This window comes from Euleptes europaea, chromosome 14, assembly GCF_029931775.1.
Source record: "Euleptes europaea isolate rEulEur1 chromosome 14, rEulEur1.hap1, whole genome shotgun sequence".
In the NCBI taxonomy this organism is placed as follows: Eukaryota; Metazoa; Chordata; class Lepidosauria; order Squamata; family Sphaerodactylidae; genus Euleptes; species Euleptes europaea.
In genome coordinates, this window is record NC_079325.1 from 31,964,075 (window position 1) to 31,989,951 (window position 25,877).

The window sequence follows — 25,877 nt, forward strand, 5'->3', positions numbered from 1 at the left end:
ATGGGCTCGCTGAGCAGCCGGGTGTGGAAGGGGCAGGGGGGAGCCCCGCGCGGGGGGGAGGCGGCGGCGGCGACTGTGGCCGTGAGGGGCGAGGGCCACGGCGGGAGCCGGGGGAGCCACAGCGGGGCGGCCAAGAGGAAGCGGGGCGGCCCTGGCGACGGCACGAGCGACAGCGACAGCGACGGGGAGGGCGAGCGGGAGGAGCGGCTGCTTAACACCCCCAGAAGGTACTGAGGGAAGGCGGACGCGTGAGGGGAAGGATGGGCGGGGGGGGAGCTGCCAGATCCCCCGTGGAAAGGTTTTCAGACAGCAAGGTAGACTTCCCCTGACTATGGAAGGCCCACCGATTTTGCGATTTGTTATAATCTCTTTTTCCTGTCTGTCAATGTATTGAAATGTATGAGGACAGCCAGGGAATCGCTTGTTGCTGGGCAGGGTATCTCTGTGGGGATGTACTATAACGAATGACAAGTCAGCCCGTTGGAAGCAATGGGAGAGGCTGCACAGCCCACTGAAGAGAATGGGAGAAGAGGGTGTCGGTTGACTTGCATTGACTCCCATTGAAAGACATTACAGCCCAAAAACGGTTGCAAAGAAAACGTGGAATGGAGTTCCCAGTAAGGTTTCTAAACCGTTCTGAGGTGGGGATGACAGACCACCAAGGGGGTTGAAAGCCCCTGGGACCCCCAGAGGTGTTCTAGGGTGGGGATGACCGATCCCCAAGGGGAGTGAAAGCCTCTGGGACCCCCAGAAGTGTTTTAGGGTGGGGATGACAGCCCCTGGGACCCCTAGAAGTGTTCTTAGGTGGTGATGACAGATCCCCAAGGGGAGTGAAAGCCTCTGGGACCCCCAGAAGTGTTCTTGGGTGGGGATGACAGCCCCTGGGACCCCCAGAAATGTTTTGAGGTGGTAATGACAGGTCCCCAAGGGTAAATAAAAGCATGCTCTTTATGCTTTTTTATTTGTAAAATATTGTTCTGAAGTATCCGCAATGCATGCCACTGTTTTCTGTGAAACCATTATGAGTTTAATGTCTATTCCCGCCTATTCCTGCTGTTATCCAATCCCAGGGATTGCATCATTGTGCATTTGTGCATCTCCTGGGGTTTTTCCTGGTTGTCTCTTCCCAAATCTGCTTGGCTGCAAATGTTTGAGAAAGATCTCAGCAAACCCTGGATGGCTGTAATGTGAGTAGAATTTTGCCTGGCCAACCCACACAAAAGCCATCTTACCTTCCCCTGTCCCGGAAGCAGTAGTTAACCCCCTCTGGGACTAGGGTTGGCAACCTCCAGGTAGTACCAGGAGATCTCCTGCTATTACAACTGATCTCCAATAGAGTACTGCTCACCTAAAGAAAATGGCCGCTCTGTGAACTGGACTCTATGGCATTGAAGTCCTTCCCCTCCCCAAACCCTGCCCTCCTCAGACTCTGCCCCCCAAAAAACCCTGTGATGGTGAAGAGGGACTTGGCAACCCTCTCTGGGACCGTGACTCTTTTTATCAGCACATGAACATCATTATATCAGTCTTCTGTTATAACGATGTATCTTGCAGAATATCTTAATTTCCAGCTTTCATTTTAACAGGAAAGTCTCTAGCCCTTTTCATTGCTGAGATATAAGGGGAAAACATATTTGCAACAATGGTAGATAGACACTTTTTAAAAAAAGGAAGCTGGGAATTTGGAGAATTACAGAAACACACTGTAATGTCATCATGAAATATTACAGAGGTTCTAATAGGCAAGTTAAGAATCATGGAACCATTTTGGCGAAATCTACACACTTTCCCAAATTATTTATTAAAATGTTAAGTATTTCATGCCACTGTACAATTTATTATTCAAGGTGGCGAACACTGAGTGTACTTCAAGCATATGTCGTTCCACCACTGTGGCTGTCATCCCCACCTCAGAACACCTCTGAGGGTCCCAGGGGCTTTCAATCTCCTTGGGGGCTGTCATCCCCCCTTCAGGACACTTCTCAGGGTCCCAGGGGCTTTCAATCCCCTGGGGGGTCAGTAATCCCCCCTCAGAACAGTTATGGGGGTCCCAGGGGTTTTCATGCCCTCTTCAGAACAATTCTGGGTGTCCCATGGGCTTTCAATCCCCTTGAGGGCCCGTCATCACCCCCCTCAGAATGCTTCTTGGGGTCTCATGGGCTTTAATCCCCCTCCTCAGAACATCTCTGTTTTTATTTAATGTTTTTATTTAAAGATAAGAGTACAAAAAGGAAAAAGAAGGAGGGGAACAAGGGAATCCATCTTATGTTAACAAATCTATTGATATATATAATCAAGTAAGTTCAAGCACATTTTAAATGTTCAAAAATAAATTACCAAACATTGTCATTAATCTAATATGGTTACATTTAATGAATTGTATTCTCCATTTTCTAACCACAAATTTGTCAACTAATTAGCTAACATATGTATAAAATGGATACCAGAAGACTTCTGAAGGACCCAGGGGCTTTCAATCCCCTTGGGGGGCTGTCATACCCCCTTCAGAACACTTCTGGGCACGCCAGGGGCTGTAATCCCCATCACAGAACACGTCTAGGGGTCGCTGGGGTTTTTCCCCTTGAGGGGTCATCATCACCACCTGTAATGTCTTAGTCCACCTGACAAATCCCAAGACAACAGGCACCCAAACAGAGTCGTCTAAGAAGCAGTTTATATGAGAAGCATAAGCTTTACTGCAGCAACTTACAGGGAAAGGTACAGGAGTCAAGTGAAGGGAGAGCTGGCAGGTTGACACAAACATCAGAAAGGCACCGTTGGGTACCAGGCAGAGCCTGGTTCCCATGATAGATTACAGCTATCGCGCCGGGGCGCAGACCGTCATAACAAACCTCTGAGCTACTCGACCTTTAGGCCAGCTGCACTCTCACACCACCTCAGAACACTTCTGAACACAGGGGCTGTCATCCTCACCCAAGAACACTTTTGGGGGTCCCAGAGGCTTTCACTCCCCTTGGGGATCTGTCATCACCACCTAAGAATACTTCTGGGGGTCCCAGGTTTTGTCATTCCCATCCTAGAAAACACATTCCTAAGGATAAAGGTAATTCAGAGCTCTCTACTGGTGAGAGGCCGTACCAAGCACAGAGAGCATGATTTGTTGGTTCATGGCTCCTGGATGCCAACTTCCCAAAGCTTCCATGTGTGTGCATATGAATACATAGTGTTCTAAACCAGCCCTTATATCTGGGCATTACACTCTTCGCAACAACGAGTTACACGATCCCTTAATGTGGGGTTGTGCTTTATTATATACAGTGGGTGGTGACTCGTGCTGGTCACAGGAAGCTGCGCTGCCTTGGCCACCAAGAAACAGGGTCGGGTGTGTGGGTGCACACTTTGTTATTCAGAAAATTACGGTTATGCGAATGAACCAAACAATGGGTTGTTGCTCTTGTAAGTTAACTACTTCCCCTGTGGACTGATGAGGATTGAGCGTGTGCCAGGTGTCAAGCATGTTGGGGTCAGTTAAGAGGGGGGAAACTGAGAGAGGGTAGGAAATTGACATGCTCAAGCCACTAAGTGGTTATAGTATTCTGGAAGGGGAGGGGGCTTCCTAATTACTTATCTTTTCTCTGCCTTGCATGAAGTGCCTTATTAGCTCAGACCCAAGGTTCTCTGTAGACCAGTAGTCTGTTTCTAGTTGCGGCTATTTAGATTGGCTCTGGATGTTCACACACAGAGCAACAAATGGTTGTGATTCCATATTGTTTTGTTCCCCAAACTGTGCAGTATATTGCCTCAGCAGATAGAGGCTCCGCTTTTACCTTCATGGACATACACATTAATGGAGAAGAGGAGGTATCACCTTTTTTTTAAAGAAAAGACCTATATTCCGATGACTATTGTTGTCAAGCTAATCAGTTTTTCATTGCACCTTTTGGGAAATTCTTTATAGTTTTGCCTCTCTCAGTTTACTTGGAATACAAAATAAAAAAGTATCTGCCTTGATGTATCAAATTAAAGTTCCATCTAGTGAGTCTGTTTATGGTAGTAGCCAGCCACATACTTTTAGGGGGACCTCTCAAGAAGAGTATAAAAATAACAGCTAGTGATGTGGGTTTTCTTGAAAAAATATGAATTGAATTTTTAATGCTCTAAGTAGAGTGTGATCTGATTTAGCGTGTTTATTTTGACTTGTATTTACTACACAATTTTTTTAAAGGGACCTAATGTTATGCCCCATTAGCTACACAGACTTGATGAAAAATTAAAGTGTGGTTTAAATGTTACATTCAAACAAATCCAAAGCATTATATGGAATTTTTTTTTAATTGGAATAATACTGATAGTTCCCTTACATTGTATAAACTTAAAGGACAAGGGACCCAAGGTCAATTAAAGCTGTTTGTATACCAACAGTACAAGCATATGCAGAGTTTCTAGTCTAAGCCCATTGAAATCAGCTTTTCATTGGATTGCATTACAGTTTTAGCACTCCCAAAGAACTGCGCCTGATGCACTTCATTGGCTCCCACAGCTGTAGCAAATAAAATAATTTGAAATCAACCTCAGGTCTGTTGAAGTCTGGCACTATCTTTACAAAATGCAAATCCTTCTAAATGATGCTTAGAAGGAAAGCTTATTTGTTCAGCAAGCTTCCGAGATGTGTGTAATCAATATTGTGTGTCAGCATTCAATACTTGTGTTTGTCTTTTTCTTAATCTAGGAAAAAACTAAAAAGTACCTCCAAGTATATTTATCAAACTCTGTTTTTGAATGGTGAAAACAGTGATATTAATATTTGTGCCCTGGGAGAAGAATGGAACTTGCACAAGATATATTTGTGTCAGGTAAGAATAAACTATTTATCCGAAGCAAATCTTCCAGTTTTTCCTTTGCTAGTAGCTAGAGTTACAATTTTAAAGTACTTTTAAGAGCGGTAAAAGGTAGTAGAAATAACTTCTGCATTCCGTTTATTTTTTAGCTAAAATAGAATAGAATGACTTGGCATATATGGAACAGATCACATATAAGTGAATCTTTAAGACCAAAGCCTTCTTCATTTCCATGCTCACCCTCTGTTCTGTGAAGTGGCCAAAATGCTTCCAGGTAGATACAAACAGCAAGCAGTAGTGCCCTCATTCAGAGCCCACTGCAAGCAGTCATTTGCATTCCAGAATGGTTTTTCTGCTCTACAATGTTGTTTTAGTCCAAAATAAATTTGTTTTTAACCATAAAATGCAACTCCAAAGCTACCAGGGAAGAACTTTTCTAAGGCGCAGGGCAGGTAGGTCAAGGGGCTGTAATACAGGTGGTCCTTGGTTCAGAGCTCAACTGTGATCTTTCTTGGCCTAGGCAAGGACCCTGTCTCTTATTTCTCTGTGTGTAATATAGCAATGATAATAGTAGCTGATAGGGTGTCTGTAAAGATTCATGCGATAACATACGTGAGCTGATTGTAAGCCGGTTTGAGACTCCCTTAAGTGGTAAAGAAAGTCAGCATATAAAAACCAACTCTTCTTCTTCTTCTCCTCCTTTGAACACTAAGCTTTTATATTGCACTTTTTCTAATTATTACTAACTCTTCCCCTTCCTTCCTTGCTGTTCAGAGGACTTGGTACATTGTGTGGAAGGGAGAGTCCCTTTCACTGAAGTTCTGAATATGGGGTATTCCAGAGCACCAAGAAATTTTATGATTTGCATTCGTCCCTCAATATTTCGGGTTCTTCCACTCATGGCATACAAGGTCCTGCCATAATAGCCCTCTTCCAGTAGAATATCCAGCATCTCTGGATAAAAGGATCATGGGTAGCAGGACTAGGACAGATAGTGCCTGAGATTGTGGAGAGCTGCCTCTATAAAGGCAGCATCCTATTACTTCAAGGATCCCAGAAGTTTGGGAAACACAGTGCCATTGGAAATGGAGCTCCCCGTACATTTTCTGAATAACTGTTTCGTACTTTGGGGTAGGTTGTACTGCTTTTGTTAGTAGGAAGGTTGACATAGCTGCCTTTCTGCTTCCTCCATTCTGTCCAGCAAGCACTTGTTCACTATCAGCTCATTCTTGAGGCAGCTGGGGACAGCATAGCCAAGGTACTGCTGTGGCGCCTCCAAAGAGGTTCCCCGGTCACCACAAGGCTTTAAAAAGCCTTTTTTGAAGGTTTAAAAAGAAAATGGGACTCCCCCCCCCCCATAGAAAACAGCTATGCTGCACCTGGGCTGGAGGGGCTTTGGAAGCTGACTATTGTCAGTTTCGCCCCCGAAAACGCGCCCCCCCCCCCCCGGCACCATATTTCTCTTCTGGGGTTTAGGTCCCGGAGGAGGGGTGTGTAGCTCTGCGGCACCCAGGTGCTGATGAAACTGCCCCCACCGCCAGTGATAAGAGGCCACTTACGCTTGGGTGGGGTCATGCCACCTCCAAAGAACTTTCAGCCCCCACCTCAGGAATGCACTGTATGTAGCCTGACTGTGATGCTATTTGCCAGTGTCTGGCTGCCAAGTGATATTCTGAAGGGTTACTCATTTTGGTTCACCCAGCACTGTTATTTATTTTTATGATATACTATCAGTCATGAGCAAGTAAGTGCCTCAGTGCTGAAAAAGTTGGTGATGGCATTGTTTATGTTTAATATGAGCTCAGGTGGCCATTTTGGATGAAAGAATTGAATATTTGTCTTATGCAAATCAGAAAGCTTTGGTGTTGTAGCTGTCTGTGCTTAAATGCGGCAGTTGAGAATGTTAGGTGAATGGTGTATTTCAGCTGGAAAAGAGAAACATCTTTTGCAGTTAGTGCTGTGACTGTACTTTGGGAGACTACCATGTTTTGAAGGATGTCTGTCCGCTCCTCTTTTTTCATGCAGAACAGACTTGGGCTTAGTGGGAATCTGCTGTTGGGCATTTGCTGGTTTAAGCTTTCTGACTAAAGGATCAAAATGTGGCGTCACTTTGAATGTTTGGGGACCATAATCCAGTGGAACTCCAGTGGATTTTTAAAAAATGTATTAAGTGTTCAAACTTTTATTTTCTACTAAGAGTGGTTTATCTTATTTGTTTCTTAAACTTAAGCTTCTTTAACACAGTGCTTCTTTAGTTGGAGGAGTTAGGAACATTAACACACTTCCCCAGTTTCTCCTTTAAACTGGCTTGGGATCACTCCTTTCATCAGAGCTATTTCCTCTTCGACTCTTAGAGATCACTCCATTAACCTGAGAGCTGTTTCACTAGATAACTGGTTATGGATCCTTCCTGATCCAAAACCTAAATGTGTTCCTTTTAACTCCAGAGGAGAATCCTTCACCAAACAGCTTGCAGCTCACACCACTGGCTCCAAGCTTTGTTAACTTTTTTTCTCAGACAGCTGTCAGAACTCTCCAACCACCATTCTCAGAATTCTGTTTGAACTCCCTGTCAATCATGGGGTTCTATGACCGGGACAACTCCTTGGAAGGCCATCACACATCCACATGATGTTGTCCCCTAATTGTCCATTTTCCAGATCTTCCCCTGCTTTTATGAGATCTGTTTTTGTTGATGTTTTTAAAGATTGCAGCAGAGGACCTTTATGTGCTATGGGGTCAGAAAGGTGTGCTTCTTTTAAAAATCCCACAAACATTGGTGCCATTTTCTTGCTGTGGTTCCTGCAGCTGCTGTTTCCCCTCAGTCACCAGAGCGCTTTTCTCAGGATTTTTTCCTTTTTGAATTGACAATTATTAGATCATTTAAGCACAATGATGTTATAACAATTTATTGCCATGATCTACTAGCTCCTCTGAAATAACTTTTTTTTTAAAAGAAGCCTATAGATTTTTTCGTTGTGGAGATACAGGTATAAGGAGAAAACTATATTTGAGAAACTTGATTTTCATACATATCTGAAGAAATGAGTGGTGTCTCACCAAAGCTCATGAATGTCAGTATTTTGATTTTGCTACACAAAACTAATATGGCTACCCCTTCGCAGTCATCATGGATGCTCTATTTCAAATGCCTGTGTTTTTGCAGCAGCATTGAGAGCTATCCAGAGAATTGTTCTGGTGTGGAAGCAGCCTTAGATGTCTAACAAAATCAGAGTTGTATAAAGGAATCATTGGCCTGTATCACAATTCCAAAGACTTAAAGGCGCTTAGGTTTTCTTGAGAGGGTGGCAATTTCTGACAACCCCCTGCCTCCTCCATGCACACACTGCAGTCCGCTATTTTGCTCCCTGTACTATAAGGATCTGCAGATCCCCAAGGGGAAAAAATCAGGGGATTCTGTGGTCAAGTATTTTTTTAAGCATTTACTTAGTTTAGAGCAATAAAAACAGAATTTAATAAATAGATTTTATACCTAAGCAACTTACAAAAGCAAATGAGTTGATTTCATTATGTCATTATTTTTCAACAGTTAATGTCTTTAAAAACTGTATTGAATTATTATTATTATTATTATTACTGTAATAACTAAATGTGCTTGTACCCTGGAATACCAAAGTCATCCTGCAGTTCTAGAATTAAAATTAAATTAAAATACAAGGTGAACAGCAAGCAACTATTTTTAAAACTCTGTTTTTAACGGCAGTTGTCAGTGAATGAAATAAAGTAAGCTGCCACCTACACAGTGGTTGCAGCCATGAAATAAAGTAAGCTGCCACCTACACAGTGGTTCCATCAAGCAGTGTTGATTTTTAAAATGAGAATGAGCCAGAAAGCACTCAGGCTTGTATGTGTCCCACTCACATGCCAAGAATGAAGACTTCTTGTTTCAGAACTAACTGCCATTAAGGCCTTTTATGCAAGGACACTTCCCCACGGTCACCCCCACCGACTGCTTCGGGGCTTCCTTTTGATTATGGCTAAAACAGCATCTGGAAAACACAGGCAAAACACGCAGGGAGAGCGAGGCATGGATAATCAAAAGGAAGCCCCGAAGTAGTCGGCAGGGGTGACGGCGTGGAAACGTCTGTGCATAAAAGGCCTTACTGTGATGTTCAAATTAGACACAAACTATGACTCTGCTGTCACGGCAAATTGAAAACTTTCTGTTCAAGAGTTAACCACAGTCTTGGCATGCGAAGCGAGCCTGCAAATAAGCCACAGTGTGTTTGCGATGTCTGAATACAGCCAGTAGCTTTTTTTTTACTTTGTGGAATATTTAACAGTATCTGACCGCTTCAAATAGGTGAGGTATAGGAATTAACATTAGCCTTTAATCATAATATGCATATCAAGGATTCCACAGCAGTATAGAGGTGGACTTTAACAACTAACAGCGTACATGTGGGGTTGCTTGAATTAGATCTAGAATTTTGTGCCTTTGATTAACAGTAGTTTGATTAATGGTATAGGGGATATGTTGCTGTACAAATAGACTTTATTTTTTTAATCTCTCAGGTAAACTTCAGTGAGTGATAGCGTCTCATAATGGGGTCACCTTCCGCTGTGATGGAAAATTCTAATAAAGCAGTATTTTTGCTTCATTGGATGGAAAAACTAGCTATTTCTAGTTTTATATGAATTACACTTTAATGAAAAGGTATTCTTAAATGGCGTACATGTATATGTGTATTAATTTACCAATACCCAACTGTATGTATGCATATAGCAATGTATGTGTGTCTGTAGTATGAGACCACACTTGTAAATTAATTTGTACGTCTTGCATGCAGTTTCTTTTCCAGTTCCCCTTATAAGTTGGTACCTTCAGGAATTCTTGTCCAAATTATAGATAACTACATTGCAGACAGCATTATAGACTCTAGGGGCTCTCTTTTTGTTACCCTTTCTACGTTTAATATTTATTGGAGTTCGGAAATAATAGGCACTTTGTTTGAAAATTGCTTGGAAATCGAAGAAATCATAATCCTTGATGTAGACAGTACAGCAGAATTCTTTGTACCTTATTAACATGCATACTGTATATTTTAATTATTTTTATAAATGTTTGAAAATAAATTTTAATTAAGTATGTGCACTTTCTTTTTATAGTCTGGCTACTTTTCCAGTATGTTCAGTGGTTCATGGAAGGAATCAGGCATGGATACAATAGAACTGGAAATTCCTGATCAGAATATTGATGTAGAAGGTAAGCAAAGGATCAGTTTGTAATTGCTGTTTTTTTAAGAGAAAATATTGAGTACTTGTCAAGTCAACTGTTAAAAGAAAAACTTGCTTAAAGAAAAATACTAACCTTTGTATTAAAATCTATTCATATGGACACTTCCATATTGGCACTTAAAATAATTAATATTTAGCAAATGCTCGTACGAAAACATGTATGTGTAGGGAATTAGTGGAAAACTGTCTCTATTTGGAAGCAGTGTTAAATGACAGCTAGGGGATATCTTCCTTAAAGTTGAAAAGTCGATGAAAATCTGAGACATGCAATCTTATTCATATATTTTTTGCTAGAAATAAGTAGAAAATTATTATTAAAAGCATGTTTTCTATTGTATGGCAAATAGATATTAGTTTGCAAAAGTCAGTTTCAGCAGTGAAGAGCATTTCACATAATTATTCATTCAAGGCCTTCTCAGGCATGCCACCTATCTGTGAAGTTCTTTAGTCCAGGAATTTCAATTACCAGCAGCAGGATAATGTTTAAAATGTTTTTCTCTTCAGGGTTGATTTGTTTTAAATGCTCAGCTGCTGTTCTGTTCTGTTTGTATGACTTTTGGTAACACTGCTGTTTTTACACTTGTTGGATTTAGAGCTTTTTTGGGTTCCTATGATGGGATTTTTGTGTTTTAGCCTTACAGGTTGCATTTGGGTCACTTTATCGAGATGAAGTGTTAATAAATCCCAGCCGAGTCATTGCCCTCCTGGCCGCCGCCAGCATGTTGCAACTAGTAAGTGAAAATAACTATGCCCTTTAGTTTATAGACTCTATCAAGGGCATTTATAAAATATTCAGCTTTGCAGTATGAAATGAGTTTCCCTTTACCACCCCGCTTCTCTGTGGCAAAGCATATGTTTTACATGTTTAAGGTCTCAAATTCAAGGGTGATTGAATGTAAGCACTGGGAAATTGTCTCTTCCTGATGGTTTCTTATCCAGAGCAGGCAGCAACTGGTCTGACTTGGTATTTGATGTTTGGAAATCCGCTCTAGAACTTGAAGGTCATTGCTGATCTCCAAAATTGAATACTGGGATTCCAAATGTTTTGGTTTCTCTCTCTAATATAGTTATCTTCCCCATTTCCACACCTGGGGCTTGCTAGCCATACAACTTATGGATACAAGCACATGACAGCATAGTCATGTGATAGAAAGAGGAGGATCCAGAGTTATGATCTCACTGGTATCAAGGTTAGGGCTTTATGCAGCGGACAAAGAGAACCAGGCACAGGAAGCATTAGGACTTGTACTGTAGTAACGAACAAGCCAAAGGTTAGAGTCATGGAAGAATCCTCTCCACTGCTGAGTGACTTCATTTTGTTGTTCTGCAGCTGTTCTCACTATGGATGCAAAGATAGGCTGGAAGCTCCCTTCTCTCTTAGAATGCACTTTAGCAGCATGTCCTTCCAAAAGGCAGGGAAAGGGGCAACTTGAGTTGCTCATAACTCAGCAGGTCAGGGTCATGCTGCACCTGAGGGTCCTAACCTGTGGGTTAAAGACCACTGTGTGTATGTTAAGTGCCGTCAAGTCATTTCCGACTCATGGTGACCCTATGAATCAATGTCCTCCAAAGTGTCCTATCCTTAACAGCCTTGCTCAGATCTTGCAAATTGAGGGCTGTGGCTTCCTTTATAGAGTCAATCCATCTCTTGTTGGGTCTTCCTCTTTTCCTGCTGCCTTCAACTTTTCCTAGCATGATTGTCTTTTCCTGTGACTCTTGTCTTCTCATGATATGTCCAAAATATGACAGCCTCAGTTTAGTCATTTTAGCTTCTAGGGTCAGTTCAGGCTTGATTTGATCTAAAACCCACTGATTTGTTTTTTTAGTGGTCCAGAGTATCTGTAACACTCTCCTCCAACACCATATTTCAAAGGAATCTACTTTCTTCCTATCAGCTTTCTTCATTGTCCAGCTCTCACAAAGACCACTGCTAACTGCCAAATCTCATCACCTTTGCCTGTCTGGAAAATAGTTAAAATGTCTTCCTCCAAACAAGGAGCATCTATATGTAGTGTTGGGACTTACAAAAGTTTCACTGGCAGGAGTGGATCTTTCTCCACATTCTTCTTCCTCTAGATCCCTTAAAAGGGTTGCAAAACTCTTGCAAAAAAGGTACTGTGAGACTGGGAACTAAGCAAGATCACCTCTCCTCTTTTGTTAGTCAGCAAAGCATCTGGAAGATTCAACCATGATATTTGTATTGAACAACTCACCAATCATCTTTGGGAAAACATTATATATGGAGTTGAAGATGACCAGTGGAAATTTTGTGTGTGGTATTGTGTATTTACAGGATGGCTTAATTCAGCAGTGTGGTGAGACAATGAAGGAAACAATAAATGTGAAAACTGTATGCAGTTATTATAATTCTGCAGGAACATATGGATTAGATTCTGTTAAGAAAAAGTAAGTATAAGGATTTGGCATGTGTGTTGAAATAAGCCTTATCTGAAGGAAGGGGCTTTGTCTTGGGAGATGTCTATTATGCTTTCTTCATGGGCATGCTTACATTTTTATGACTCTGTTTCTGCAACACTTTTGTTTGTGTGTAAAGTGCCGTCAAGTCGCAGCCGACTTATGGCGACCTCTTTTTGAGGTTTTCATGGCAAGAGACTAACAGAGGTGGTTTGCCAGTGCCTTCCTCTGCACAGCAACCCTGGCCTTCCTTGGTGATCTCCCATCCAAATACTAACCAGGGCTGACCCTGCTTAGCTTCTGAGATCTGACGAGATCAGGCTAGCCTGGGCCATCCAGGTCAGGGCACAACACTTTTAGGAGAGTATTATTCAGTGTGAGTATGCATGCATGGGTAGAAAGTAAAGGATTAATCTCAGAAGACAAATAGTGCAGTCCTAAGAGCTGCCTGTGCTGCGGCCCCTGGCATAACTATGGCGCCACTAGTCTGCTCCCTGAAGAGTTTGGTTAGTGAGCAGCTGGCAGGAAAAAGAGGTATAGCTGGGTTTTCAAGGCCACAACTGTGTCAGTGTCCCCAGCAACCATACCAGGTGTTGTGTTGTGACGGCTGGGCTGCCACGGACAGGGCAGGCAGAACCAATTGGGCCGGCCTGGAGGTCTGGCCTTGCGCTCATCACAGGTGAGGGGCTGAAAAGGATGTGGCCAGGGATGCTGCCTCTGTCTGTGGCACCCCCCCTCCCCCGCTCCCTTAAAGGGACCGAGTCCTGTTACAAGTCCCTGGGCAGTTGACAGAGTTTGCAAAGGCACTTGAATTTTGAGTACAATAGGTGCCCATGAGCTACTCTGTGTTTTTTGTTGGCGTAACTTTCCGCCTCTGGCAGAGAGCTTTCCTAGGCTGACAGGGCGTAGGGAGTTGACTAACTCTGGCCACACCCTCCAGAACCCCTCACAGCCAAGCTGGCGGAGGGGCCTACGCCTCAGTCGTGCCAATGGACAGCTGCTGCAGAGTTGTTCTGATGGTGGAGCAGCACTGGGGGCCTGACAGTGTAACTGGCCCTTACCTGCTGGTATCAAACTGGCCCTTACCTGCTCCCCCCCAGGATTGCACTGAAAAAGCAGTGATTTTTATAACTGAAAATGTCTTTGAAAGGCGTGTTGACCATCTGTCGTCACTTCCTCCTGCAACAGGGTAGTTGGGTGAATATTCAGGGTCACAGTAAAAGGAAATAATGGGGGGAGGGGAAAGGATGACACAGGAGATGCAAAGAATAGGTTAAGGGGCACTTTAGAGGAAAGGGCATTGTAGCAGGTCAGGTGTATGTGTGACAATATCAGGTATAGGTTTATTGTACGTGGCCATAGGCCTTTACAATCTAAAACATTTTTATGAGTTAAAATGTGTGACAATATGATGTGTGACTAGTAGCAAATGTCCACCATAACAAGCATTTTAAAATGTTCATTTTATATGCTGGATTGTAATCTTTTCCAAGCAACTTGTTTTGGTGTGCTACACTGGGGACTGATTTATTTTACATCTAGGTGCCTTGAATGGCTGTTGAACAACCTGATGACACATCAGAGTGTGGAACTCTTCAAAGAACTCAGGTATTCACATTTCAGTTATCTTGGACCAACTGAACGAAATAGCTCAGTAGCACCTTAAAGTCGAATGAAATTTATTCCAGCATAAGCTTTTGTGAGTCAGAGCTCTCTTCATGCAACCAATGAAATGAGTTCTAACTCACAAAAGTTTATGCTGGGATAAATCTTACTGGTTTTTAAGGGGCTGCTGGACTCCTGTTTTATTCTGCTGCTGTAGATCGGCACAGCTACTTATCTGGAATTGTTATCTTGGCCTAACTGAGATACAGTGAGAATGTTAGCCTGTGTGTGTGTGTTAAGTGCCGTCAAGAATGTTAGCCTAACAGGATGCAAATTTAAATAAACCTGTTTGTTAAATAAATCTATTTTATTACCTTGGTATGTTTTCCATTCCAGCATAAACCTCATGAAACAGCTGATCAGTTCCTCGAATCTGTTCGTAATGCAAGTGGAGATGGATGTATATACGGCTCTCAAGAAGGTATTACTCAAGAGCCCCAATTGCCCTCTGTGAAACAAGTGCACCAAGAATGGATTTGGACCAAATCAAATTTAATAATCAGTTAGCAAAATGCCTTTATGCATACATACGTGCTGTGTATGACATTCTGTGGCTTAAGGTCCATTGTGTCATAATGCTCCAACCTAAGTATCTTAATTTTTCAGTAAAAATTCAGATGTAAAATTCGTACTTTACCTAGTAAATAGCTTACAGCAATTTGTTTTTATTTAGTGGATGTTCCTTCAGCTAGTGCCTTCTTGGAATGGATCACTAAAGCAACTTTTAAGTGAAGCTGATGCCTGGTTTTCAAAGCGCAGAAAAGGTATTTGTACAGATAGATTTGTGAAAGAGTTTGCATGTTGAAAATTAAAAGTCGGTGCGCATGCTCTCTCACATAATGTTCTTATTTCCAAAGTTTGTACTTTTCCTCCCAAAAGCAATTTGTCCTTAGTAGTATTCAGTAGCCCTCAATACTAAAACAAGAATTTAATTGTAGATGAAAATGGATTCTTCATGAGTCCAGAAGGGTATCTGTGCTGTTTCTTACATCCATTGGGAAGTAGTTCCAAAGTCTCTGCTCTGAAATTATAGGAGCTTCATAGAGCTCTGTTCTGTTTCTTCCCCGGCCACCTTTGAGACTCAGCCTGTATCTTCTCTTCTTCCTACCCCTCTGCCTTAGCTAAAAGGTTTGAGAGTCAGTGCTGTGCCAAAGAGGTCTCTTAAAATGATCACAGTTCTGTCATCCACTTTACAGCCAAGTGTTGGCCGCTTCCAAAGGCATGGAAAGAGCAACCTCATGAATCCCAGGAGTAAAGGGGACTTGTGGAGCTTGGGCAAGAATGGTCTACATTGGGCCCCAGCGGAACTCACCCAGTAAATATTGAGTTTTCTGATCCAGATAAACTGGGATGACTACCCTCATCTCGGTAGTTCTCAAAGACGGCGGCAATTCTAAAACAAAAAACTGGGGACCCAAAACAATAACCACACTTTACATAATGCCCATGAGATCTTAGTATTATCCCTAATAGGTAGTTCTCTGACTCCATCTTTTGTAGAACTTTCATCCTCTGGACTAATTATCCTACAAGAGCCCTAACCAGGAACTTTAAAAGTCCGTTGAAGATTTCTAAGGTGTTTGGAGTCTGTGTGGGCAGACTGGATGCCATTAGATTCTTTGTATAATCCATTACTGCAGACATAGTAGTTTGGAGAAACTTGTGGCTACAACGCTAGAAGGCAGAACATGCATCAAAGTCAAATGTGTCTTCTGTTTCTGGGGTGGGGTCCCTCTCATTAGCAGACTGACAGGTATTCTTACCCACACAAAAACGACTGACTGACTGAGACTATTGGGATAGATAGTTGATTCCTATGCGGCTTTTTGCTTTTGGAACTTCTCTGCTGTTCTGCATTCTTGTGCTCTACCTGTTTATAGTTAGGGCATTAGTCTAGTTAATGAAAGTTAAAATTAGGTTCCAGTTTTGTGGTGTTGCAAGCCATGAATCGGAGAACTACCTCTCAACAAACAGAAGTATTATGCAAGTTACCATAGCTCTACTTGCAAAGTGTGGATGAAATAACTCTCACCGGGATACCCACCAGTCCACTGATGAGAATAATACATCACATGTGTGCCATTTCCCTTATAATTGAAACAATTTTGAGATTGGTCAGTTTTCTGGGTAGAATTAAATGCCTGCTTTCGCTCACTAAGTAGTTTATTGATAATGTATAGTTCATCTGCTATGTGTATAACGGAAATTTTTTTTTAACTTGTTTACTGCATTACAGATTTAGAGGATGGCATATCATTCTTAGAGTCTGAACAAGGACATGCATTTCTGACAGTATTCAGACATTTGAGGCTGCAGTACATAGTCAGTGATCTGGCATCTGCAAGAATTATTGAACGAGATAATTTGATACCAGCAGGTAAGAATGTGTTTTATTTATTTTATTCTGTTTATATTATTTGTAGTAGTAGAAAAGAGCAAGAGTCCAGTAGCACCTTAAAGACTAACAAAAATATTTTCTGGTAGGGTATGAGCTTTCGTGAGCCACAGCTCACTTCTTCAGATACAGCTAGAATGTGAATCCATCTGTCTTTAAGTAGAGGAGAGTGAATTCAGACAAGCATTAGTATGTAAATGTTAACAGTATGTAAATGTGAATAGCAGGTGTGATGGGATTAGGTGGGGTATGCAGAAGAGTCTGTGATGTCCAGGGGAGAGATGGGTGTGGAATTCACTCTCCTCTACTTAAAGACAGATGTATTCACATTCTAGCTGTATTTGAAAAAGGGAGCTGTGGCATCACAAAAGCTCATACCCTGCCAGAAAATATTTTTGTTAGTCTTTAAGGTGCTACTGGACTCTTGCTCTTTTCTACTACTGCCGACTTTTCTACTACTGCAGACTAACACGGCTACCCACTGTGAATTATATTATTTGTAGTCTGCCTTTCTCACAAAGTGAGTTAGTACAGTCAGCCAAATGGTACATTCAATAACCAATGCATCAGGATTTTAGAATTTTAGAACCACCAGAAAGAATTGAAGCATAGAATAACTATTAGCATGACACATTAAGCAGTACAAAAATTAAATAGGATCCTATAGGATAATAGACCCATGTACAGTAGTCTAGTCTTGATGTTACTGTGGCTTGGATTCAGGTGGCCAGGTCAGCCATATCAAGGTAAGGGGCTATCTTATGGGCTAGGTTGAGTTGATAGAAAGCATTTTTTGCAGTTGCATTAACTTGCTTCTTAAGTAATAAATCTGGATCCAGTATAACCCCAAAGCTTTTAGCTGAGCCAGCAGGGGTCAGTAGCAGCTCTCCCTCTTTTGCCTAGTCAGCGAGTGCTTCCTCATTTGACCAGTTGGGGTCAGACTTAAATCAGTGGGTTTAATGAGAGGTTTAGCCAGTCTTGTTCTGGTCACATTTGCCAATCAGAAAAGTAGTTGCAGGTCCAGTTGAGTTTGGAGGGGAGGGGGTAGTGGTAGTTATGGCTTTGGTGAAAGGGCACCTTTTTCTATTGCAGGATTTCCAGACCCTGCTAGGAACATCTGGGAATTTGAATCCCCTGTAGTACTCACCTTCAGATGTAGAGACAAGTAATAGAGGGTGTTGGGATATAATGCTGGAAATTGGGAGCTATGGGTTTGAATTCCTGTATACAGTCTAGTGGCTGTCATAAAGGAAAGGTGTTTGCTTGAATATACCAAAAATTGACTTGGAACTAGGGTGTTCTTGAGTAATAATTCCTACAAAAATGAGTAGTATCCACAGTGTTGAATTAATCTGTCCTTTTTATCACTGTTGGAGTCCTCCTTAAATTGTTCTTGGAAACAGTCCCATCTCTAAATCATTGTCGTCTTCCTCCTAAACTTGATTTCATCTTAGTTTGTCCTCTTCTTGTCTCTTCAGCTTCCTTCTCTTATTGATGAACCTTAGTTCGCTTAATTATATAAACTTGTAATTTTTCTCATGTTGTCATGCTGGTACAAAACGCAGCACAACTTTCTTTCCCTGGGGCTGCCGTAACCTTCTAAAAGGGTCTTTTGTTTTGCTTGAACCCTAGGGGGGGAGGGTGTGTGTGTGCGCACGCTTGTTCAGCATGGCTTGTACAACAGTGGACCCCTTCCTTTCATTTAATGTTGATAATGCTAGCAAAATGGCCTTAGGGCAAGAAATCCAGAGTCATGGTGGTAGACGGGGTGAATGGAAATCTAGCTGCTCCTTATAGTATACATTTGTTGAAAATAACGTTTAAGTGCTGTTTAGCTTTCATGCCCCATCTGTAAGAGAGTTATTTTGATCTTTTTTTAATTTTAGAGTGGCTGTCCTCTGTTTACAAACAGCAGTGGTTTGCCATGCTCAGAGCAGAACAAGACAATGATATTGGGTATGTATAGTGCAGCCCTTTCCCTGCAGCTGAGTAAGCGCTCCTACTTCTCTGGTATATGAGACACTTGTTTCAAGACAAAAGAAACAAAAGCATGATCAAGCAACTCTTTACATTCAGCAGGGCTAGTTTGGTACAGTGGTTAGAGCATTGGACTAGGACCTGGGATGACCTGGGTTCGAATTCCTGTCTCGACCACGGAAGCCTGCCTGGTAACTTTAGGCCCATCACAGTGTCTCAGTCTACCCTACCCTCACAAGGTTGTTGTTGTGAGGATTAAATGGAGGTGGGGGCAAGAATGTGAAAAGCCACTTCGAGTCCAATCAGGACTCAATAAGCAAATACATAATAAGAAGGCCCAACCTTTTGTGTGGGCTGTAAACCAGAGCCCACAGATTTTGGTTTGGATTACTAGCCAGCCATTCTTTATGCTTACCACCAACCCCTTCTCTCCCTCATGTCGAAGCCCATGGAGGTATTTGGGGAAGAGGGGAGGTGGACTCATGCCACTTCTTTCCTTCTCTGAAGATTGCTGCAAAGTGAGAAAAAGGCTGTTCCTTCCCTGAGACCTGTTGTAAAGGACTCAGGAGAAGTTTTTGTTTTGTTTTGTTTGTTGATGTTGCACACTTTTTTCAGAGTCTCGTGTGTTGCATCTGCCTTTTGTAAACTCAGCATGGAGTAACAGATGAGCCCCTCTGCAACTATTGGAGAAAGTGGGAGAGGGATTATAGTGGCCCAGAGAATGGTGTGAATTTGTAGTGCAATTGGGCTTTCATTTAATAAGAGTGAAAAATGTTGCACATTCAGTATTTTTACATCCCAGTCCATTGCATGCATACTTGTATACACAGTCCCAAGTAAGTCTACATGAGGTTGTGTCCTAGACGTTTCTTTTAAGCGTTTGCTTTTTCCCTGGGACAGGGAAAGTAGGTTTTTGAACTGCATTAAAGCCCAACTTTTCTGTCCTTGGTCTGTGGCAACAAATATAGCTGAGAAAAAATCCAGCGCAGTCCAAGGGACAGTTACACCCTTCTAGGTGAACTGAAGTCAGTAGGCTTAGAAGGGTGTAACTGATCAAGATTGCACTGAAAGCCACAGAAGGTATTCTAAGATCAGTCAGTTCAGATGACCTGTTGTGAACACATTAATAAGATTTTGGGGAATTATAACCATTTTGTGATCCCAGTGAGCCAGTAAACAAAATAAACAAGTTGTCTGCTTCCAGCAAGCCCCTTTCCCTCACTGTGAAGTTCTGTTGACTGTCCTACTGAGCAACCCAGGGGAGTTTTGCTCTTGCATTCTTGTAGCCATTTTGGAAAGTGTCGTGGGTACTCTGTTTGGGTGCATCTCTAGTAAATTGTTAACTTTCATATGCAGACTACTTTTACTTTTACTTGCAATGTACTGCTAGTAGTTAAAAGCAGAAGTACGTTGGTACTACCAGTCACTGATGTCCTGCACTCTATGGCCTGTTTAGTTTAGAGAAAAGTTTTGGGTTGGAAAGGGAAGTGCTCGGTGCGGAGAAAGTGGGTACGAGATTCCCCCCACACACACACACTCACACTAAAACTTTGGGTTCACTTAAGGAGATTGACAATAGATTTACCACAGACAGAAGAAGGGTGAAGAAACCATTACCATGGAGAATTCACTGCAACAAGATGTGACAGCCAGCGGCTTGGATGGCATTAAAAGAGAATTTAACGAATTAACGAAAGATCAAACAGCAACTATTAGCTGTGATAGCAAAAGGGAGCTGTTTGGTTCAAAGGCAGTAAGGCCCTGAATACCAGTTGATGTGGGTAAACAGGAGGGTATTGCCTCCTACATGATCTACTTAGAGTTTTATGGGGCATCTGGCTGGCCACTGCCGGACTCAATAAACCCTTAGTCTCATCCTGTAGGCTTTCTCAGGTTCATTCACATAGCATCCCCCTGCCAACTGGTTGGAGGAAAATGGTGGAAATAGGAACAACTGGGTTCCTGCTGTTGACCACTTCTGTAGTCTGCATAGGACTGGGTGGGGGGAACATCCTGGCCATTGTCAGTTTTAGAGGGGTTCCAAGTTCTCTGTGAACAGACAAAGAGAAATTGGGTGGGGTGGGACCATAATGGGTAGCTGCTGCAACACAGTGAATATGAGCACAGGATTCTAAGACCTGGTCCTCTTCCCACCTCTGTTCATTTTTTTGCCCTCTTGTGGTGACAATGTCTTAGTGGTTCACAGTATTATTAGAGCAGTGTACTTTGGGCTTCAGCCCACAAAAGGGGACTTGCTACCAATCCTGTCTGTCCAGTGGTCATAACATCAGCATCACACGGTTCCTTAATTTGTTGAGCAAGAAACGTAGATGCAACCAACAAGCAAATTATACAACCTATTGAAATGTTTTCAACCTATATGTGGTTTAACTTAGATTGTGTACACAGTTTGATGGATTGCTTCTTTTCTTCTTCTTTCTGTGGAAAAAATGTTGATCTTTAAATGTTCTTTTGAATGTTCGCAGGCCTCAGGAAATCAATAAAGAAGACCTTGAAGAAAACAGCATGAGGTGTGGCAGGAAGCTATCCAAGGATGGTGATGTGAGTACAAATATTTCCCCATGCCTCTCTTAATTAACTGTTGCCAAAAACTCATTTTTTAACATAAGTAGATTTCTCATAAATAGGTAAACCTTCTTACTAAAGGGTTAAACCACATTGTCAGACACCTGGACAGTATGCAAATATTATTTCAACGTGTCACTGCTCTTCATGGTCCAGGCTAGCCTGATCTTGTCAGCTCTTGGAAGTTAAGCAGGGCCTGCCCTGGTTAGTACATCAATAGGAGACCACCAGCAAAGTCCAGGGTTGCTACACATAGGCAGGCAATGGTAAGCCACCTGTTTGTCTCTTGCCTTGAAAACCCAATGAGGATGCCATAAGTTGGCTGCAACTTGACAACACTTTCCACAATCATGCCAACATGTCACTTGTCTTGATAAAAGCAAACATAAAAGTAAGTAAGTAAAGGTCCCCTCTAAAAGCACCGGGTCATTCCTGACCCATTGGGTGACGTCACATCCCGACGTTTACTAGGCAGACTTTTTACGGGATGGTTTGCCAGTGCCTTCCCTGGTCATCTTCCCTTTACCCCCAGCAAGCTGGGTACTCATTTTACCGGCCTCGGAAGGATGGAAGGCTGAGTCAGCCTTGAGCCAGCTACCTGAAACCAACTTCCGTTGGGATCGAACTCAGGTCGTGAGCAGAGCTTGGCCTGCAGTACTGCAGCTTACCACTCTGTGCCACGGGGCTCTAAAAGCAAACCTACAGAACGTATTTTAGCAGTAAAACTTTGAGCAGGAGAAACTACTTTAGATTTCTTGTGCTGGCATCAGAATTGGTGATGACAAGGTACAAAGTGCAGAATTAAGGTGTATGTTTAGGGTAGAACTGTGCAGAAAACTATCTTGCCTTATTTCCCCTTCTTTCTTATCGCTTCAAGTATTGTTGGCGATGGACTGGTTTCAACTTTGGCTTTGATTTGCTTGTAACGTATACAAATCGTTACATCATCTTCAAGCGCAACACACTGAATCAGCCGTGCAGCGGCTCAGTCAGTTTGCAGCCCCAGAGGAACATTGCTTTCAGGTGAGTGGGATGTGCCCATTACCCTGCAGGGGCCTGGGAATGTTGAAGGTAGTTGAACTTCATTTAAAAGGTTTGGGGTGGGGATCTGGCCTACTCAAGCCTTTAACATTTTACAGCATCCTGAATGAGATTAGGATAGGAAGTCATGCTTCCTTGCCTCCCCCAGAATGCTGTAAATTTTCAATAGCCATGGCTACTGATGGGAAATTAGTTAGAATTGGAGGGAAAGGACTTCCTATAATCCTAATTATTTAATTTCATACATCACCCTAGACTCTTTAATCTGTGAACAGGGTAGAGCCCCTAACAGCTTATAGTATCCTGGAATGGTGGGTTCAAGTTGGAGGAATTTATAGCATGAAGTTCACATTCTAACCTACCCTCTACTCTGTTGCAGGACATGGGAACAGAAGTAAAAATATCCTGCTCTTTGTATGACTCGGGTTTAAAGTTAGATGAGGAGCTTTCTGCTCAGTCAGGGCAATTACACTAGAGCTTTAGAAAGTGAAATCCTGAGCAAACTGAATAGAAGACTCAAAAGTTTCTCATTACCGTGTGTTGGGGATGGGGATTTCCTAATAACTTTGGTCTTCACTGTCCACAGTTCTTCACAGAATCTTGGGTCTATTTGTTAACTTCTGTGTCCACAAACAAATACAGAAGGCACAAAGTGGAGTGGTTCTGTAGGGTATTAAAGGTTCTTATCGAACACTAGAGACAGACTACCTGTTCAGAAAACTGGTGTAGATGTATATCAGTAGTATTATCCCACTGCTGTGAGTAAGGGTTTTGCATACATTCTTGATTGATACTGCTGAGCTTTATCCTGGCAACATAGGGCAGCATGTGGGTGCTAAACTTGGCCTGTGAGCAGTGGTGGAGAAAGGACTGGCCTTGGAAAAGGCATGCCCTTTGGTGTACTTTTTTGGAATCCAGTTCCCTTCTCATTGAACAATTGTTTGGGGGTTGGATGGAGGCTGAGTGAGGCTAGTCTCTTTCCCATCCCAACGTATCATCAATAGGCAGAAAAGGCCACATGTTTTCCCATTAAGTGAAGTAACTGCGTCAGCTCCTTTTACTTGCATAAAGTCTGCCTGGGCCCCTTGGAGAAGAAGCCCTATGTTTGCTGACACTCTTCTGTTTCCTTGTCTTCTCCTCCACTTCCCCTAGAAGTGCCTACCAGAAGAGGCAGCATAGGTTCAGGCAGCTGTAACGAGGACCACAACAGCTTATGAAGAAAGGAGATGCCCTCTCTTTCTTCACTTCTCTGTAAATTTTCACAGGTTTCTGCTCTTCCATCCTTAGGTTACGTCTGGCTTCTTTTGATAGCAGTGGAAAACTTATTTGCAGTAGAACTGCAGGATATCAGATATTAACCCTCGAAAAAGATCAGGTATGTTTTCTAATTGTTTTGATTTATTTCAGATTTCCGTTTATTCATCCTTAGAAAATTCAATACATTTGTCGAAAGAAACAGATACAATCAGGAAATGGGATTGATTGAATTTCAACACTAGATTATAATGAGATTTTTACTCATGGAGTTGTGCTGTATTTGCATTTCTAAAGGTGCTGAACCCTAGGGTCTGATTCAACAGCCATTTCTTGTGGTCCACTGTCAGCTGTTCTATAACAACAAGGGATCATTTTACGTGTATTTATTTTATTTAGACATTTGTTCCACTTCTGCATAATTCTGCTGAAGGCAGTTTACAAGTAAAAACACCACAAAATAATTAAATCATCAAAAATTAATATTTAAAAAAGCAAATCATTAAAACAAGCCAGGGACCTAAAGACAGGATAAAGATACCCACAAAACAGACCTCAGACCAGAAGCAGACCATAAACAGCTAAAAAGATTTTAAAAGCACTCAGGCTTTCCAAGGTATGAGTCCAAGCTGGAAGGAGCATAAGACGCTTTTAAAGCAGAACTCTCCATCTCTGTGGTAAGGACTACCTGGTTGACGCATCATTTCTCCACTAGGGAGTGGTCATAGGTGCATGAGCAAAGAGTTAGTTGTTATTTTTAGATCGGTGACTTGGAGGCACCTCAGGGGGATGAGCCAATCCACATTCCTCTTCCAAATCTGAGTCACATTGTGTTGTGGCAAGGACACCTGCTCGGTATTTCCAGTAGAGCAAATACCTCAACCAAGCCAAGCTCCACAGAGCAAGGTTATTAGTTGATTGGACCCTTGAAGAAAAATCTTTCCTGACTCTAGGCACAGTAATCAGGCTGACCCCATCCATGCAGAGACCCCACCAACTAAGTGCATCAGAACTCTTGTGCCACCTGATGTTCTAGTTTTACTCAGAATTATTGTCTGGTTCAGCCCCCCCCCCCCCATTAATGTTTTGGTAACACATAAGTTTATTGTAAACCCTAAAAACAGCATCAAAAATTTTGTGGAAGATAATTCAATTTGGGGAAAAAACACTTGTCCTGTTCCAGAGATGAACCATACGGTCTGGTCTGCTAAATCAGAGCTTGGCCATTGTCTTCTCCAGACGCAGATATGGAGCGCTTGCACCTTCAGGATATAAAAGAGTTGGGGAGAATGAGAAACACCAGAGGCAGATTTTCAGTTTTTGCTGCACATTCTGGAAAGAACTGAATCAGAACTGTAACATTTATCTGAAAATACGTACTAAATATCATGCAAGTTAAAAATTGTAAGAAAATTCTCACATGTGCAGGGGTCACATATCATTGGGGCAGTCTGCCAATTGCCCTTCCCATTTGAAGGCTTGTCAAGTGGCTTAGGATGGAAGCAGGCTAAGTAACGCTGCTTTTGTAGTATTTCTCAGTTTGCTCACTTAATGGGAAAGGGGTGTGGCTGGCACGAAAAGTTGCAGGATGAGTTAAAACTATGGGTGGCATCATGAAAAAATAGTTTTGAGTCCAAAGCAGCTGGAGGTTAGAGGAACAGTACCTGATTAAATCTGCTTTGTTTCAATTTTGTTTTTAATGTGAAATTGCTTTTGGCATTTCTTTTGGACTTCTTTTGGCCATCATCCCAAAATGCTTTCTTTTCAGCTAACAAGATTCTTATATTTGCTTTATAGGAACAGGTAGTGATGAACTTGGACAGCCGACTGTTGGTCTTTCCTCTTTATATCTGTTGTAACTTCCTATATACTTCCCCAGAGAAAAGAATGGAGAATGATGGGCTGCCAGATAGCCTGGAAAACTGAGCTTTATCTTTGAAACTCAGCACTGTTAACCCATTTTCTTGAATGCTTTAATTCATGTGCTGCATTGGTGCACAGAAGGAAAGTAATAAAAAAGCCTTATGTACTATAACAGATAAAATGCAACTTCTACTCCTTACCTTTACATTCCTATGCATTTTTGAAATATTTACAATTAAATATGGTAAACATGTTTTTATAAGCGTCTTCAGAGGAGGCGGAACACTTGGAAATTAGATCCCCCCTGCCCCACGCTTATTACAGACTGAATTGCAGCGGGCATAGCGCGGCCTGTTTAAATGTTAATAGTGCATTTGTATAATCTATGATAACTGTTACGTTCAGGTTAACCTGTTATTTCTACTGTATGGTATCTAGGTTTTGTTCTTGCTGAACTTCATGATTTTAAGGGTCAGTTGTTCTTTCCCTGATTTAAACAGAATTTTTTTTTTTGCGCCTTCCAGTATTTTGTGCTCTTGGGTGGGGCACACTTGACCCCCTTGAGTTTTTTTATTCATTAAGCGTTTTGGGATTGTATTAAGTTGAACCTTTTTATGTAATAT

General features: G+C 42.1%; 1 protein-coding gene across 1 annotated transcript; it reads left to right on the forward strand.

Annotated features, from left to right (window-relative positions):
- GMCL1 (germ cell-less 1, spermatogenesis associated) lies at positions 1–25,506 on the forward strand. The gene is made up of 14 exons (XM_056860610.1): positions 1–227; positions 4,691–4,814; positions 9,930–10,026; positions 10,692–10,789; positions 12,352–12,464; positions 14,016–14,081; positions 14,475–14,559; positions 14,812–14,902; positions 16,375–16,515; positions 18,420–18,489; positions 20,997–21,072; positions 21,974–22,119; positions 23,425–23,512; positions 25,189–25,506. The coding sequence occupies exons 1-14, from the start codon at positions 1–3 to the stop codon at positions 25,315–25,317; spliced, it is 1,551 nt and encodes a 516-aa protein (XP_056716588.1). The 3' UTR covers positions 25,318–25,506.
- The last annotated feature ends 371 nt before the right edge of the window (positions 25,507–25,877 follow it).

What these genes read in the sequence shown, in the direction of transcription:
- GMCL1 (XM_056860610.1), top strand. Translation starts at nt 1, where the DNA reads ATGGGCTCGCTGAGCAGCCGGGTGTGGAAGGGGCAGGGGGGAGCCCCG. An exon ending in AGCTATCCAAGGATGGTGAT is followed by an intron (nt 21,073 to 21,973) that starts GTGAGTACAAAT and finishes TATCGCTTCAAG; the next exon opens with TATTGTTGGCGATGGACTGG. An exon ending in TAACCCTCGAAAAAGATCAG is followed by an intron (nt 23,513 to 25,188) that starts GTATGTTTTCTA and finishes TTTGCTTTATAG; the next exon opens with GAACAGGTAGTGATGAACTT.